Below are 17,937 nucleotides of genomic sequence, written 5' to 3' on the forward strand. Positions count from 1 at the left end.
GCTGTGGCTCTGCAGCGGAGGTAGCGCCGTTTTACGACACGATGAGAACTAGAGCCTTATTTAGCGGGGTTTTTGTGTGAAAGTAACGTGCTGAAAATTCTCTAAATAAAGCGTGAATGCAGACAGATATCAGATTTTTTTGGTGGGAGTCCGTTTATTTGTATTTTTTGGTCAAGTAAAATGTGGCCCTGTCTGAGTGCAGAGGAAACCAGCAGAGGAGCAGAGAGGAGGTTTGCTGCGAGCGCTCTGGGCTTCTGCTGCACAAAAACACTGCTGTAGGGGTAATTTCTGCCCTAAACCTTGTGATAGGACCCAACTTGTTCCATCCCGGAGTATCACTTTAAGACTCCTCAAACTCTTTTCAATATGACTGGCCAGCCCTCTGGAGGCATGTCAGGGGCAGAGCTGTGGGCAGACCTTGGTGTTTGAGGCCCAACCCTCTACTGTATCATGGACCAATCAGGGGATTCTTATATAATGAACTCATCATTACAGCAAGTCTTATGAAAATCTGAGGCTTTGTTATCAACAGCATTTTGATCGGTTTACATATTGACATATTCAGGGATTTCTTTAACATATGTATAGGTTTGAAAATCTACACACATTAAGTATGAAGCAGAACACCTACTCTTTTAATATATTTAGTCTCCATTCATGGTTCACTGTCCCGTTCGATTAACTTATTGTCAATTACAAATAAATTCAAACCATTTGAGTGAAAAAGGAAAGCATGTTCTGTGGTGTGAAGAAAACAGAAAATAAGACCATTTAGTTTTCCAACACGTTGATTAAAGTATGAAAGCTGCTGTAGAGTACCTTTGAGTTAAACATCTTATTTAACAAACAGCATAAAGCCGCTCTGGAGCACCACACCTGGCTGTAAACTGGCAAAAGCAGAGGACACAGCAGCACAACATTGGTGACTGCTGCCCCCTGCTGTACAAAATTAAGAAACACATCAAGCATTTTGGAAAATGTGTTGTGTGACTTCATCAGTCTGATTACAAAGCACCTCCAGAATAAACTTAAAATATCAGACTAATATCTCAATATTTCAGGGACCTAGTGGCTCTGCAGAGACCTGGTGATCCTCCTCTGATTGACCGACTCTTTTCTGTGGAAGATTTCACAGAGGGACAGCTCCCTCTGCTGGACATTGACAGCATCAACCATCTGGGATGTTTGACAGAAAAAGTTCAATCCCTGCCCCACAAAGCACGTGGGATGACATAATCTAACGCTCTCGTTTGGTGAGCGTGAAGACGAAAATGTTCGAACCCAGAATCCGACACCTCCAGAGAAGGTGACGACATCGGGAACTCAGGAAGGAAGAGAGGCTTTATGATTATAATGGGAGGGACATGAATTATTCACAGAAGAGCCTAATCTGTGGTCTATCAAACACACCCAGCCATAACTCACACACACACACACACACTCACATGAGTATAGTGGAGCACACAAAACCTGTCTTTCTTTCCAAGGCTATGAAGGGTAAGCCTCTTTATTACGGCAGGCCTGTGATAATTGATTTGACTCTTTGGCCTATTAAAATTTAAACATGCCAGCTTTGGACAAAGACGGAGTGTGTGTGTCTCAGAAAGGAGGGCCCAGTGAGAGAAAGTGTGTGTGTGTGTGTGTGTGTGTGTGTGTGTGTGTGTGTGTGTGTGTGTGTGTGTGTGTGTGTGTGTGTGTGTGTGTGTGTGTGTGTGGGCAGGCTGGTATAAAGAGCTTTTCACACAAGGGTATGAAGACGCTGTGAAACAGAAACAGCAGCTGTTGATGTCATAGAGACAATACAACTGAAATTCAGCATCAAACTAAACTTTGAAATTACAGATTCATGAGTTATTGATCACTGGAATCAGGTGATTTAAACAAAATGACGACTTAATGAGTAAAGCCCTGACCTCACTCAGTTATTACAGAGTGTTAGGTATTCAAAATCTTTTGCACTCTAAACATGCTAGTGGAAATCTTTTGATTTAGTGTTCATCTGCAGCCGAAAGTAATTTAAACGAGCATGAAGAAAATCTGATCATGTTTGAATGTTCATTTAAGTTTTTGAGCTTTGGCGTTTTGTCCTTTCTTTAAACAGAAATTTGACCTGAGATTTCCAAAACAAAATCAAATGAATGTTGCTCAGCACTCATTTTAAGGGGACATATCATGCGGATCCCTGATTTAATACTTACATATAATATAATAAATTTGAAAACAAAACCTTACACCCCCTGAATTTTCAAAAAATTAGATATTGTATTTTTCTGATATCCTAGAAGGAGATTTGATGCCTCTGAAAATAGGTAATTGACATTTGGCTTCGAGATTTCAAACGTCATGACGACACGAGGATCCTCTCTTTTTATTGGAGTAATCTGATAAAGCAGCTCCTCCTCTGTGATGTCAGTTAGTCACACAACCGCCACCAAGTGATACACCCACCAAGAGCTGAGTATAAATACAACTCCCTCCTAGCTCTGGCTAACTTGACTGAGTGCTGGATGCAGGGACTCTGCTCTGCTGAGCAGTTCGGCTTTACATGGTGAATTAGTTAAAACACTGTAGTTTTAGCAGACGTCGTAATACTTGTGAGACTGTGATATTTGCATGCTTGTTCTGACATGCACTGTGAACCTGGACCACAATAATGCTGTGGTAATAACAGTGACGAACTGATGGTAGAGGCGATCCTTAGACTACACTTTCAGCATGATGGATAAAACAGACAGAGAAAAGTGAAGGAGCAGGATGGAGTCCTGTTATAGAAATAGTTTATTGGTGAAGTCTGCCTATATTTCCACGTATAAACTATACATGTTACAGTACCGCTTTGACTCACCACACTGAAGCGTCCTGAGATGATCTGTGTCCAGGTGGATTTTCTTCCTCCTGAGCTGCAGAACCGTCCGGGTCTGACTCGGGGTCCAATACAAAAGGACGTATCCTACACTCTGCCATTTTATTAGTGCTATCAATGCCTTACAGTGAAGTTTTGGCAAACAGCAAACTCGCTCAGTCAATATGGCGATTTTGTAAATACTGCTATGCTGCAAAAACCGCCCCCTGGCTCTACCCCCTCGGCCCCTCTGATAGAACTGACCAATCAGAGCACAAAGGGCTGTGACGTTGCAAGGTTACTGGAGGTCATTCTGGAAACGGAGCGTTTCAACGAGATCTTCAGAATGGCCTAAACTGAGGATATTGAGAACGCTATTGTGGGGCAATGAAGGAACTAAATGACTTGTACTGAGGGCAGAAATGCTTTACAGGCATCCTAGTCTGGCATAGTGAAAAGGAGACACAAGCATGATATGTCCCCTTTAAGTATGCAGTAGTATGACTGTCACTCCATTCAGATTTCCACGTGTGTTGTCTGTAAGTTCCCTCAAAGTTCAGCAGAAAGGCCTGACCCACACCAGGAAAACAGCCTCTGGTAGGAGAAGGGTTACCCTAGGACAGGGATGTCAGATACATTAAGTGTGTCGGAAATCACCAAAGGAATTACAGAGTCTCACCTGCTACATTCAATGAGGGTGACTTTGAGTCGGCCTTCCACCAGCCTGCTATCCTGAACTGACAGGTCCAGATCACACGCCGGACCCAGCGGGGGCTGCACTTGGAACGGGAAGAAGGGCTTATATCTGGAGACAGACACACAGAGACAGACAAAGAAGAGCTCGAGTTAGGATTTACACTTAAATAATAAGAGTACACTTCAGAACAAACAACTAATGCATTCATTTTGCACAGACAAGTGATCCAAAAGTGTCTTTAATTTGACTGAAAGGTTAGGGATGCACTGATAATAGGGACTGGAATCAGGAACAGGCTGATACCAGCCTTTTTTCAAGGTATAGAGGGATTATTTGTTTATCAATAACAGCGGATGCGCGCACAACTTGGTTGCAGCAGCACTGTGGAGTTTAATGGTTTGTCAACGTGGGATGTGGGTGAGTTAACCACCAAAAAACACATTTTTAACTTAATGTCACTTTGAAGGATGGTAAACAGCTCCCAGGTTTGTGAAATTGCAGTGAGTGGACAGAAGAGATCAGCAAGTGGACAGACAACATGACTGCGTTATCTGTGGACACTTATCAGACTGTGACAGACCAGTATGTAAACATTGTTCCATAGTATTCCCTAATTTTACTTTGGTTATAAGATCCATTTCTGTTAATCATAATTTATAGCTTCACTCATTATTTACTGTCCATATTGAGTTCATGTTTGGTCAGAACCTCAGCCCCAAACCAACTTTTTCATTAAATAAACAAAGTCAAATCTGAATTTTGAGTATAAGCAGTTATTATTGCTTGTTTGCAGTCAAACCTTGTTAACTGAGGTTGGATAAAGAATACACATTTAATTACACACACCAAGACATCGCTGGGGTATCAGTGCAAAGTGTGACCCTATTAACTGGTGACTCTCGGCTGTTAATCATGGCTGCCGTTGGCTGAAAGTCACCAGTTAGCATGGTAGCTAACTGGGACCATGGACGCCGAAACACCGGTTGCGCTGTAATGGTTGAAACTTGACAGAAGTTGCCTCTGTTGTGTAGTATTGTTTTTGACAACTAACCACAGAACAAACATACATTTTGATGCTTCTAACAGGTTGGATTTGGTGTTTAAAAAATGCTAACTCGTCTGAATGAGTGGAGCTAAATGCTGCTTCTGCAGTCGAGATGCATGCGCATCTTTATGATGACATGGACTGACAATCCCTCTATTGGTAATCGTAAAGGCTGCTGATACTCAAAGCAAAAAAATCTTAAGCCAAGCAAGTTCTCTTCGCCATTAATTGGCACTACTTGCTGCAGTTTGCCAACACATCATATATACATCAGCTCCTGTTCAAACAACATGAATGAACCAGGAAGAGTTAACTGTTAAACTGTTTTATTTTGCTCTTTGGTTTGTTTTCAAAAAATACTTAATTTCTAGACAGCTGTTAGTTTTATTTGCACTTTTGCTAATGTAAAACAAACCGTAAACTCAGAGAGTTGTTTGTGTTTCAATTTGGACTTAGTGTCAGAGTGACTGTGCCGTATTTGTTCATAATGATCTGTCACTGTGAATTTAAATCTTATGTGGTATCAGTACTCGATACCAGTGAGTGCTCGTACCGGTATCTGTCTGAAAAAAAGTATCAAACATCCCTAACCCGTATTATTCCTGGGGTACGGGTATCAGTGTATCTGTTCCCCTCAAAGCTGGATCGGTATCCGCGGGGAGGGGCCAATCCATGGTGCCGATCCAGGCAACAAGCTCTATGTCTTTTTCTCCTGTGCTTTTGGTTACTTGATTTCAAAATGTTACCTCTGATGCCCTTTTTTGTTTCTCTGTTGCGTTACAAGTCTACAGGGTATAGAATTTCAACATGGAATAGTTTTTTTCTGTACATTCTGAAGCAAGCAAACATTTAAATATTTTGCAGTTTAAATGAATATTAATTTCAGTAAATCCATAAACTTACTTTTTTGCCAATTACCCAAGACACTACCAGTTTTATCCCAAAGTAGAGCATCCAGAGACCTGCTGTTGGATCAGTATCCATATCGGAAAAGTTGGATCCATTCTTTCTTATTTGACTCTTCTTCTTTTTTCCCTTTAGTTTTATCTTATTTCAGTTTATAACTTAACTAATTTGCTTGTCCATCTCTTGAAAACTTTAGGGAATAAGATCGTGGTAAAGAAAAAAAAAATCAATGAATTTTTATAACACGGATTCATGTTAATTTAATTTTACTTCCAGTTATTTTGAAGAATTCTAATACATGTATCTCTATATCGTAAATGTTTTTTTGGTTTGTTTTTGTTGTTGTTGTTGCTTTTTTTTAATCATTTACTTATTTATGTATTTATTGATTTATGGGCGACACATTTTTCTGACACCATATCACTTGCAAAAAAAGTAAAATATTGTTATTCTTACGCTTCATTTAAAAGATTTGTATTGAATGTTTAAACATGATGACAATACAAACGTTGGATCGGTGCATCCCTAAAAAGGAGTAAATGTGACCCTGCTGAGACAAATTGAGACTTAATTAGGTTGGTAGAACCTGTTCTCCAGCTTTGAAAAGTGTAACCTGATGTACAGGATGTAATGTTTCTGCTCAGGTGTTGCTGTTTGTGAAGAATGTAAGAAGTATTCACAGTCACACTGAGATCTGTCCACACCATGGCTACCTCTGCTGGGTGTGGTGCAGATGAAGCTTCACATACGCATCAAGCTGACTCCGTCTGTCTGTGGAATTGTTCTGTTGGAAACACTTCACAGACAGATTCAGGGAATTCTCCAATATGAATACATGTAGAGGTTTGAAAATCTGCTCAATCAGTCTCAACATCCAGTACTGATGAGTTATATTCATGTGTAAAACATGGGAAAGCAGAACACCTCCTTTTATAAGTTCACTGGTATGGATAAAAGTTTCACAGCTCCTCCTGGTGGATAGATAAGGTACTACAGGGCTGCAGACACCCGAGAGTTTGGATCTGTTTGGAGTTAAACATGAATCAGACAGTGATTCTTGATGACATTGTGCACACTGATGCTAAAACCAGAAACAGACATGCATTGTCTTCACTTCCTCCCAGACTTATCAGCCTCTATTGAATAGTTTAAATCAATACGCAGCATCTACTGTCGTTCCCCTGAGCAGTCACTTTCCATTCTCATAAAGATGGACTCTTACTCCACTGAGAGGCTGAGAGTGGAAATGTAACATGAGCATCTTTTCATCTGATGTAATACTGCCTTATAGAACTACGTATGACTGTGTCAAACTCCTCGACTCTGATCACAGGGCAATTACAGCTGTGCTGCTTTACAATCCTCATCATGCTTCGTTTCTGGGCCAACAGCCAAAACAACCGCTAAACTACAGAGACGGTCCAATCAATGCACACGTCTCCTCCCGTATCGTCTCACACAGACGCAGAGCTGTAAGGGAACTGGACTCGCTGTGTGCAGAACCGTACTGTCATCAATCCTCTCCGTCTGACACTTAGTGATGGAGGGAAAGAGGTTAAAGAGTCACAACAGATATCAGATGTGTAATTATGTAACACAAAACCACAACACACACTGTGTGTGTGAGAGAGAGGGAGTGAGTGCATGTACTGGTGCTTCCATGAAAGTCAACGTCCTCTGTTTTATCTTTTCCTCCTGCAGCCCCACGGTGATGTGGTTTAGGGCAAAAACTTTTGTTTCACTTTTCAGAGCTTCCTCAGGTGAACAGTCAATAGCATGATTCTACTGCTGTGTGAAAGGCTTAGATCAGATTCTTCCAGACTAACATTTTGCACTGGTTGCACTGGTGTGCCTTGATACAAAATGTGGTTGACCCACTTACAAATGCACCATCACCAGCCATATACCAGCAGTTAGTGCAGTGCGCTGGGCTACGCCATCGGGCTGGGACCATATGCTTCTCTCCCGATTTGATTCTTTTGTGATTTTTGGAGAGCAGATTCAATTTAAATTGCGATTCTTTGAATCTGGGAAATTTTTTTTGTTTGCTTTTTTAATATAAGCCCATGTGAAAAAGTTGAACTTCACCTGCTGAAGGAGACAGAGACTGAAAAGACTGCGGAAGAAGCTCAGTCCTGGACAAGGTTGTAATAGCTAACTAAAACGAAACTAAATACGAAAACTAAAATTTAAAATACATTACAGTTAACTCAAACTAATAAAAACTAGACAAGAAAACAAAAACGATATGTAAACTAAAACTGTATCTTGTGTTCACAAAACTAACTGAAACTAACTAAAATGATAGACAAAATTCCCTTAGTTATAGTTTTTGACAATAGTAACAGCCTTTAGGATTTAAATTAATCCAACACATTTTCCCAACCAATTTTAGACAGTTTTAGGTTGTTGTCAGTGCTGTACAGCACCGGTGTTTAGGGGCGAGCTTGTTTACTGCACTGACTGGCTGTGCGCTGTTCTGCGATGAAATGTAGTGGAGCAATGAATCAGAGCATCTGCAATAGTTCAATTGTTACAGAGTCCAAGTTTTTATTGTATTTGAGTCTGCCTTTATTGTTACAGAGTCAAAGTTTTTATTCATTGAAGCTCATATTTTATCGTTTTTTATAATTTATGTTAATATTATTTTTATGTAATTTATGTCAATACTATTTCATATAATTGATGCTTGTATTTTTTACATTAAGTTTATATTATTTTTATGTGTTAAAGGCAGCAGCCAACAGTTCATTATCTGCATTGACTGAGCAGTGAGCACTATGTTGGACTTTAAATTAAACAGTATTACAAAATATTTACTCTGACCTTTTTGAATCCTGCACCTGGTTGATAAGGTATGAAAAAACTAAACTAAAACTAAGCCTTGTTGCAAAAGTCAAAACTAAATAAAAACTAGAATGCCTGCTCTAAAACTAATTAAAACTAAACTGTAATGGAAAATAAAATGTCGAACTAACTAAAACTAAACTATAATGACAAATCCAAAACTATTATAACCTTGGTCCTGGACCCTGTGGAGTGTGGGTTCGGTCACAGAAGAACACAGAGATGATGGGCTTTTAAAAGAAATCTATGTTTTCACCCCAGCAGCGGCAGGTGTACCAGAGCGACCTTAAAAACTCTGGTCTCACTCCGGAGCCCTGCTCTTTCTTATGGACTACAGTTCAAAGCAATGGTCTGTTACTCCTCTTTATTACCTGGCTTTCTTACTGTTCTTTTGCCTGTGTAAGATGCTTGTTTCTGAAAAGTCAAACCTCTTGATAACTTTACTATTTTTCACTCATGAGCAGCACCAGAGACAGACTGATTCATTTTGAGTCAATTTGTGGCGTTTAGGAACATTTAGCTTCTGCTTGTTTACATCATAGACTGTTAGTAAGCAAAATGTGTGAGTATGACCTTGGCAATAGCAAGTTATAAATGAATTTATCCTCTGTACAGTGTATGTGGATAGGCTCCAGCCATTCGCAACCCTGAACAGGATAAGCAGTATAGAGAATAGATGGATGGATGGATGGAGATAAAGACTCAAACTGATTTTTGAACCAGAATGTAAACATGTTTATTTTTTGCTGTAAAAAAAAATCGACATTCATGTCTTGGCGTTTGTGGTTTTTGGTGTTTCTGCTGCAAGTCTCAAGGGAACTCTCAACAGTTTTCAATGCTTCAGCGAAGGCTTCATGTTTTTACACCAGAGGTTTCTGCTTCATCTTTCCTAAACCTCCTGAAACTCTATTTCCTTTGACCACCTACTCACTATACATCACCCCTTACGTGGCAAACTGTTGCTTTGTTTGAAGACACCGCAGGACTTACTGTAACCATATCAACAGAAGTGGGAGTCCAGTTCACCAATCAATGGTTTATTATGATGGAAAACCAGAAAAAAAGAAACAGAAAATTTTGAAATTCGAAGACACATGCTCTGTTTTTATGGGCTGCTGTTACTGAGCAACAACAGCTGACTTAGCTTGTTTCAACACCTGCTTGAGACAGCTCAGCTCTTACACAGCACAGAACTAAAGTTAACAAAGACCCAAGTCCCCACATGAAGCAGTAAACAGGAGCACTTCATACGTACACTGCATGTGTAGCCAATCATGGTATGGTTTCAACACCGAGAGCTGAATGAGGACAGCAATGTTGATGGATAAATTAGAGACTGACCTGATTAACGGCATTTTGACATGATTGGCACCGACCTGCACTCATGAGGCTGATTCAAAAATTAATCTAATTATGTCTCTGCAGGCGACCTCGTTAGTGTGGCTGCTGTCGGGCAGTGTTAGCGATCCCCCTTGTGCCCATTTGGCTGTTCCTCTCCTACCCACAGAGCTCAGGTACTGTGGGATTGTGGGAAATGTGCCAATACAAGATTTCATGTGATGTGACCCAAGTGAAGATGGTTTGACTTCACTTGTTTTCTAAGGCTTTTCAAAGTGAATGATGATTTATTTCTTACAATGTACAGTCAGGTTCAGCAATTCTGACCCTCATGCGTTACATACACTAACCGACCACTTCATTAGGTAGACCTTGCTAGTTACCGGGTTGGACCCCCTTTTGCCTTCAGAACTGCCTTAATCCTTGGTGGCATAGATTCAACAAGGTCCTAGAAACATTCCTCAGAGAGTTTGGTCCATATTGACATGATAGCATCACACAGTTGCTGCAGATTTGTCGTCTGAACATCCATGATGAGAATCTCCCGTTCCACCACATCCCAAAGCTGCTCTATTGGATTGAGATCTGGGGACTGTGGAGGCCATTTGAGTACAGGGAACTCATTGTCATGTTGAAGAAAGCAGTCTGAGATGATTCCAGCTTTATGACATGGAGCGTTATTCTGCTGGAAGTAGCCATCAGAAGATGGGTACACTGTGCTCATAAAGGGGTGGACATGGTCAGCAACAATACTCAGGTAGGCTGTGGACTTTAAACCATGCTCAGTTGGTACTAAGGGGCCCAAAGTGAGCCAAGAAAATATCCCCCACACCATTACAGCAGCAGCAGCAGCCTGAACCGTTGATACAAGGCAGGATGGATCCATGCTTTCATGTTGTTGACACCAAATTCTGACCCTACCATCTGAATGTGGAGCAGAAATCCAGACTCATCAGACCAGGCAACGTTTTTCCAATCTTCTATTGTCCAGTTTTGGTGAGTCTGTGAATTGTAGCCTCAGTTTCCTGTTCTTAGCTGACAGGAGAGGCACCTATAGAGATGGGTACCGTTCACTTTTGAATGATAAAGTACCAATTCCTGGTACCTAGCAATCGGTATCGGTACTCAACGGTACCAATTTTTGGTGATTTTTTGTGTGTTTATACAGAAATAAATACTTATTTGTTAAACAATGAAATGTAATTTTTTTTTAGTTCAAAATATTTATACCTCAAAATGTAAACTGGCAAGAAAAATCGCCTACTCTGCTGTTACCAGGGGTGCGTTTAGGTACCAAAACATGGTACCATTTTATTTTACGTGAATTGGTACTCTGTATTACAGACGGATTTTGGTCGGGACCTAAAAGTACCTAATTTGGTGCCCATCCTTTGTCACCCGATGTGGTCTTCTGCTGCTGTAGCCCATCTGCCTCAAGGTTGGACGTGTTGTGTGTTCAGAGATGCTCTTCTGCAGACCTCGATTGTAACCAGTGGTTATCTGAGTTACTGTTGTCTTTCTATCAGCTCCAACCAGTCTGTCCATTCTCCTCTGACCTCTGGCATCAGTAAGGCATTTTGGTCCACAGAACGGCTGCTCTCTGGATATTTCCTCTTTTTGGGACCATTCTCTGTAAACCCTGGAGATGGTTCATGGTTGTAACCCAGTAAATTATCAGTTTCTCAAACACTCAGATCAACAACCATGACACATTCAAAGTCTTTTTAATCACCTTTCTTTGTCAAATGTCAAACAGGTGTACCTGATAAAGACCAGCCTTGCTGACATTCAGGCTCACAGCTGAGACAAAGAAAGCTTCTGTTACTTCAGAGAGTTTCCATTCGCTCCATGTGGAAATAAAAATGAGGAGAAGTGCGTTAAAGTGCTTTCACTATCAAACGGCTCTGCTGAACTGGGACAGCCTCGGATCAAAAGTGCTCTGACTGAGTGTGTTCAAAAGATGGAGATTACAGCCTCAATGGTACAACAAATATACTGTTATCTCTGATCTGAAGAGCTCAGAGAGCTTACTGCACTCCACACTCCGAGGAGTTTTACTGATGTCCCCGTTCAGCTACCACATAAATGAATAAATGAATGGATGGACAATGTTTTCTATGATACTGCTTTGATGAAGCCAAAACAGGAAGTTGGACTCATGACTGTGACAAAGTGAAAGCATCCCAGATTTGGCTTGAACCACAGTATTCCCCCATAGCTGCACTTGTGACACTACACGGTGCTGTAATGCTTGGATTACCTTTAGTGGGCTGCGGTCCCAGCCCTCCCCTCCCTCCCTCCCTCCACTGAGCTGCCATCTGTGACACTCAGCAAATCCCAAGGTCCAGCCTCGCTTCTCTGAGGCCTCTCTTCATTACATCACCTCATCACACTCTGCATGATCGTGGGAGATACACACTCACACGCATGTTTAGTGTTGGTCTGTTGGCTGCAGTCTCCCACACGGCTCAGAGATAGGACTGAGTCTGAGGCTGTAAATATGTGTTTAATGCTCACACTCCACAGCTGAACAGCATCACAGATCCTTTAATGAGGTCTTTAAACATACCTCACGTCAGCCGTTCTGAGGAGCCTCTGAGCTTTAAGGAAAGAGTAAATCCTGCCAGCCCCTGCACGCTCCTGCTGGGGTATTGAACACCAATAATCAGGGACTGCCAAATAACCTTATTTGGAATAAGCAGCTCAAAGGTCACGGTTCTAAAAGCAGTGTCAAATCACATTTCCTGCAGTGGTTTTCTCTGAAGTCAAGGCATTCCTCCTCATGGGAAACAAACCTCACTTACTACAGAGAAAAGACCTCATGATACGGTACGTACCATCACTACGCGCCTGTTCCAAAATCTCACGTTGTAAAGTAACTTGACTTTACTAATCATGGCAGCCATTAGATGACATCAGCGACAGTCTCATGGACCATCTTTCTGCAGCAAACACAAATACAACTTGTGAATCTTAATGCGATGCCATATGGACCACACTGAGTGTGGGTGTTAGCTGAATGCTCAGTCTGAGGCCCCGTTTACACGGAGACTCCCGCAAAGATTCTTCCTATGCGTTTCCAAAAGCCACCCACGTTTACATGAGGACGGCATGAAAACGATCCACATTCATATGACTCCAGGAGGACAAGTCACTTCTTCTGTTCTTTCTTTTTCTGCCGTTTTGTTGTGTGAGTCGGTCAGCAATCAAACCATAACGCGAATTACCGCCACCTACTGGCTCAACTGGAAATGTGGCTGCGCGCGGAGCCTTCACCTAAAACTGCGAGTGCACATGCGGTGACGTCAGCGTTTCGCCCTGAAACGCTCCGCTCTGTGTTTACACGAGGCTGGATGGAGGAGCGGATTCAAATCTTTCCACTCTGGGGAGCATTTTCAAAAGTTTGCGTTTTCACTGAAAACGCAACATGGTCTCATCTAAACGGAAGGCTAAAACGCAACGAAATGTTTGCGGAATTGACCGTTTTCGGCGTCATGTAAACGGGGCCTGACTTCGCTCTGTGAGGGATGCAGGTCTGATGGAGGGCAGAGCAGAGACAAACACACACACACACACACACACACACACACACACACACACACACACACACACAGCCAGCGTTTTAAGAACAGCTGCATGTAAACAGACTTTAGCGCCTTCTTCATTTGTGCAGCACGGTAGATGATGTGCACAAATTGCATTTTAAACTGTTGGATATTCAAAAGGCTCTAAGTAGAGCTTCAAAATGCAAGTAGAAGAAGTAGGAGAGAGACAAAAAAAAAATTGTGAGTAAGCAATTTATTGCAAACAACAATTAAAGGTCATGACCTCCTGTAGAAAAGGGCTAAAAAGTTTTCTCTCTTTGAACGTGGTCAGATTGTGGAGCTGCATCAGCAAGGCCTCTCATAGCACGCCATCACTGCTGAGGTTGGACGCAGGAAGACAGACATTTTGAATTTCTTCAAAGATCCTGAGGGTTATGGAGCAAAAAAGTCCAGAGGTAGATCCAAAAGCCAGGGGATCTGGACGACCCTGGACCCAGATTAAGGCCGTTACTGGAGCCGACTGCAGCCGAACAACCATCAGACGCCATCTGAGAGAGAAGAGCTTTAAGAACAAAACACGTCCTTAAAGGCCTCGTCTCCTTCAATGCCACAAACTCGCCGTTTGGACTTTTTCAGAGAGCAGCAAACATGGGACACTGAAAGGTGAAGAAAGTTTAATTCTCTGAGGAGAAAAAACTGAACCTTGACGTCCTGATGGCTTCAGCGTTACTGACATGACGAGGAGATCCTACTGGAGATGTTTTCACGGTGGCACAGTGGAGGGGGCGCCATCATGATCTGGGGCTTTTTCCTTCAATGGACCAATGGAGCTTCAGGTTGGTCAGGGGCGTCAAACGGCGGCTGGCTCTGTGGAGATGTTGCAGGGGGCCTCCTTCATGACTGAGGGCCCTGGTCTGTGTGGAATGACTGGGTTTTTCAACAGGACAACGCTGCAGGTCACAATGGGCGCCTGACAAAGGACTTCTTCCAGAGGAATCAGCTCACTCTTTGGACCATCCCCTGATCTAAATCACTCTGACAACATTTGAGGATGGATGGAGAGGGACATTTACAGAAATGGACATCAGGGCCATACAGTGGATGATCCTCCATGAAGACATCTTCACCACCTGGAGCAACATTCCCACTAACCTCCTGGAAACACTCACATCAAGAATGGTGGAGCTCCTCATTACTGGGTGATTTATTTTTAACTTCCATTTCCATTTTAGGGGGTTTGGGGGGTTTTGAGCTGTGATCTTGAACTTTTGATCAACTGATGAAGCCTATTTCACTCTACTCATTGTTTTCAATAAATTGCCTTCTCAATTATTTTTGACCCATTTCTTGTTTTTGCATTTTGAAGCTTTACTTAGAACCATCTTCAGATCAAACAGTGCTAAATGTAAATTCTTGCAATTTTTCAACTGGTCTTAAAATTTGTGTATTTTTCCTGTGTGACCCTTGACGGCTACTCAAAAGTGACATCTACAGGTGTGGAGGTCTATGGGGATTGCAGAAATTTAGGGTAAAGAAAAGAACACTTTTAATCCACAAATGAACACTTTTAATGACAAAAAAACAGGAAACTTTGGGGTTTTTTTCAAAGAAGATTTCCTTTGAACTTTTTCGAAATATGAAACCGTGCTCAGTGAAAACGCAGAGCTTGGTTAAAAAAAAAGTCAAGGCCAGTCATATAATCCCAGCCAGTGTGAGTCCCAGCCTGTCTGAATTGGCTGAGCAGGTAAAGGCTGTTCTTCAAACAAATTCAAATTCAGATAAGCTTTAAGCATGAAGTTAAAAAAAAATGTTGCCAAAGCCAATGTTCAAATAAAAGACAAAAAAACACATCAACAAGCAAATACATATGAAGAGCAAAAAGGGTATTGGTCAAAAGTAATTCAAACATTTTCTCCTCCCGTTAACTGTTACTGTCTTTGTTGATAAAATTCTCTTTTCTCTGATCTAAAACCATCACAGCTCTTCTTAACCTGAAAGTAATGCCTCCAAATCTTGTTTTGTCCCACAGTCCAAACCCTGATTATAGATTAATTGGTATAGAAAGTAATCGTTTAATATTAGCTAGAGCAGTTAATCCCAGAGGAGAAAAAAAACAAAATCCAAGCTGAGAAGCAAGAACAAAGAAAGTTTCTCTCAACACTCAAGTGATTAATCTGATTATTTATGATTATGTACAATAATAAATTATAACGAAAGTAATTTTCATAAGAGTTAATCTAATAATTTTTCAAAGCCGGGGCAGGCAGGGAAAACAATCCCAAACCCTACGATCAGAAAGAAAAACACATGCCGCTGCTTGGCTGAAGCTCGATAAGTGTGAAAATCCTGACAGAAGAACAGACTGAGCAGCTGAACAGGTACCTCCAGCACTGTGGAGATGCAAGTTTGCAGAAGATGACTAGACAGGGCAAAAAGTGAAGCATGTTGTGAACTTGGCTGTTTACCGAGTGCTGTATCCAAGTAGAGCACTAGAAAGATGAGCGGAAAGAAAACGCTGTGGTAGAAAAAGATGAAGAAGCAGCCTGTGAAAGACTGTCAATAATAACCTGTTCAAGAACTTCACAAAGAGTGGACTTTTGAGTCTTTTGGTAGCCCTCCGCAGAGGTAGAGGTGGGATGATCATCTAGCATGTACACTCACCTTCCACTTTATTAGGCACACCTGTCCAACTGCTCGTCAACGCAAATTTCTGATCAGCCAATCACATGGCAGCAACTCAAAGCATTTAGGCATGTAGAAGACATGGTGAAGACGATCTGCTGCAGTTCAAAGCGAGCATCAGAATGGGGAAGAAAGGTGATTTAAGTGACTTTGAACATGGCATGGTTGTTGGTCTGAGTATTTCAGAAACTGCTGATCTACTGGGATTTTAACCCACAACCATCTCTAGGGTTTACAGAGAATGGTCCCAAAAAAAAAGGAAATATCCAGTGAGCAGCAGTTCTGTGGGTGAAAATGCCTTGTTGATGCCAGAGGTCAGAGGAGAATGGACAGACTGGTTGGAGCTGATAGAAAGGCAACAGTAACTCAAATAACCACTGGTTACAACCGAGGCCTGCAGAAGAGCATCTCTGAACACACAACACGTCCAACCTTGAGGCAGATGGGCTACAGCAGCAGAAGACCACACCGGGTGACCCTCCTGTCAGCTAAGAACAGGAAACTGAGGCTACAATTCACACAGCAACACCAAAACTGGACAATAGAAGATTGGAAAAACATTGCCTGGTCTGATGAGTCTGGATTTCTGCTCCACATTCAGATGGTAGGGTCAGAATTTGGCCTCAACAACATGAAAGCATGGATCCATCCTGCCTTGTATCAACGGTTCAGGCTGCTGCTGCTGGTGGTGTAATGGTGTGGGGGATATTTTCTTGGCTCACTTTGGGCCCCTTAGTACCAACTGAGCATGGTTTAAAGTCCACAGCCTACCTGAGTATTGTTGCTGACCATGTCCATCCCTTTATGAGCACAGTGTACCCATCTTCTGATGGCTACTTCCAGCAGGATAACGCTCCATGTCATAAAGCTGGAATCATCTCAGACTGCTTTCTTCAACATGACAATGAGTTCACTGTACTCAAATGGCCTCCACAGTCCCCAGATTTCAATCCAATTGAGCACCTTTGGGATGTGGTGGAACGGGAGATTCTCATCATGGATGTTCAGCCGACAAATCTGCAGCAACTGTGTGATGCTATCATGTGAACATTGACAGAAGGAATGTTTCCAGTACCTTGTTGAATCTATGCCATTAAGGATTAAGGCAGTTCTGACAACAAAAGGGGGTCCAACCCAGTAACTAGCAAGGTCTACCTGATAAAGTGGCCAGTTAGGGCATATTGAATGTGTCTTCCCTGATTGCACAAGTGGTTCAACAGATGCACATTTATTGAAAGGCAGTCTGCAGATTCAGCAGATTCAACAGATTTAACAGCAACAGTATGATAGTCCGCACTTGTAACTGTTGGGGTCCAGTTCAGGAATGGCAGTTTAAGTCACCACAATGAAAGTAAAATGTGCAAGGCAGAGCATGACATCAGCGTTTCTACTGGAAATGTCGGCTTGCTGTCTAACATGGCAACCAAGAGCGTGGCATTGTAGAAGATATCTACTCCTCAAAAGTTTCCGTTTTAGTTCTGAAATGCCATTTCTGTTTAAACAAGAGGTCCAAATACAACAATACCTTTGCTTTTCATCCTTAAACTCTTGTCATGTAAACAGCCCTTCAAAAGATACACCAGGTATCGTTAAGGGGCAATGAGACACAGACGCAGATGAGCTGGGCTGAAGGCTGCTATCAAAGCTACCTCAGCTGTATTAACATCTCAGCAGAGCCACAGGGTGATCTCCTCCATGACACACCACACCAAGGCAGTTATTCATGCAAATGGAGCCCAAACCAAGTACTGAGAGAATATAAATAAACGTACTTCCTTTTTATGGGTCTTCTGCAACTTTATGAGCTGCAGAATCTTTGGTTTTCATTAACTTATGCTTCAATTATCACGGCTAAAATAAATTATTGCTTGAAATATTTCACTCTTTGTCTACTTAATCTAAATATTGTGAGTTTAAACTTTTGAATTGAAGGACTGAAATTAATTAACTTTTCATAATGTTGGAATTTATTCAGATGTACCAGTTTTGTAAACTTTTTAAGGACATCATACCTTTAGCTGTCAAATTCATGCCT

General features: G+C 41.7%; 1 protein-coding gene across 1 annotated transcript in view; it reads right to left on the reverse strand.

The window, feature by feature from the left end:
• pdzd8 (PDZ domain containing 8) overlaps positions 1 to 17,937 on the reverse strand; it is a 62,318-nt gene that overhangs the window by 33,062 nt on the left and 11,319 nt on the right. Inside the window, exon 2 of the mRNA XM_074675640.1 lies at positions 3,522 to 3,647. Within this exon, the coding sequence (XP_074531741.1) occupies positions 3,522 to 3,647 (126 nt within the window). The remainder of the gene's footprint in view (positions 1 to 3,521; positions 3,648 to 17,937) is intronic.

The sequence above is a fragment of the Halichoeres trimaculatus genome, unplaced genomic scaffold (genome assembly GCF_033239565.1).
Source record: "Halichoeres trimaculatus isolate MK-OKI-2021-1 unplaced genomic scaffold, fHalTri1.1 fHalTri1_scaffold_8, whole genome shotgun sequence".
Lineage (NCBI taxonomy): Eukaryota > Metazoa > Chordata > Actinopteri > Labriformes > Labridae > Halichoeres > Halichoeres trimaculatus.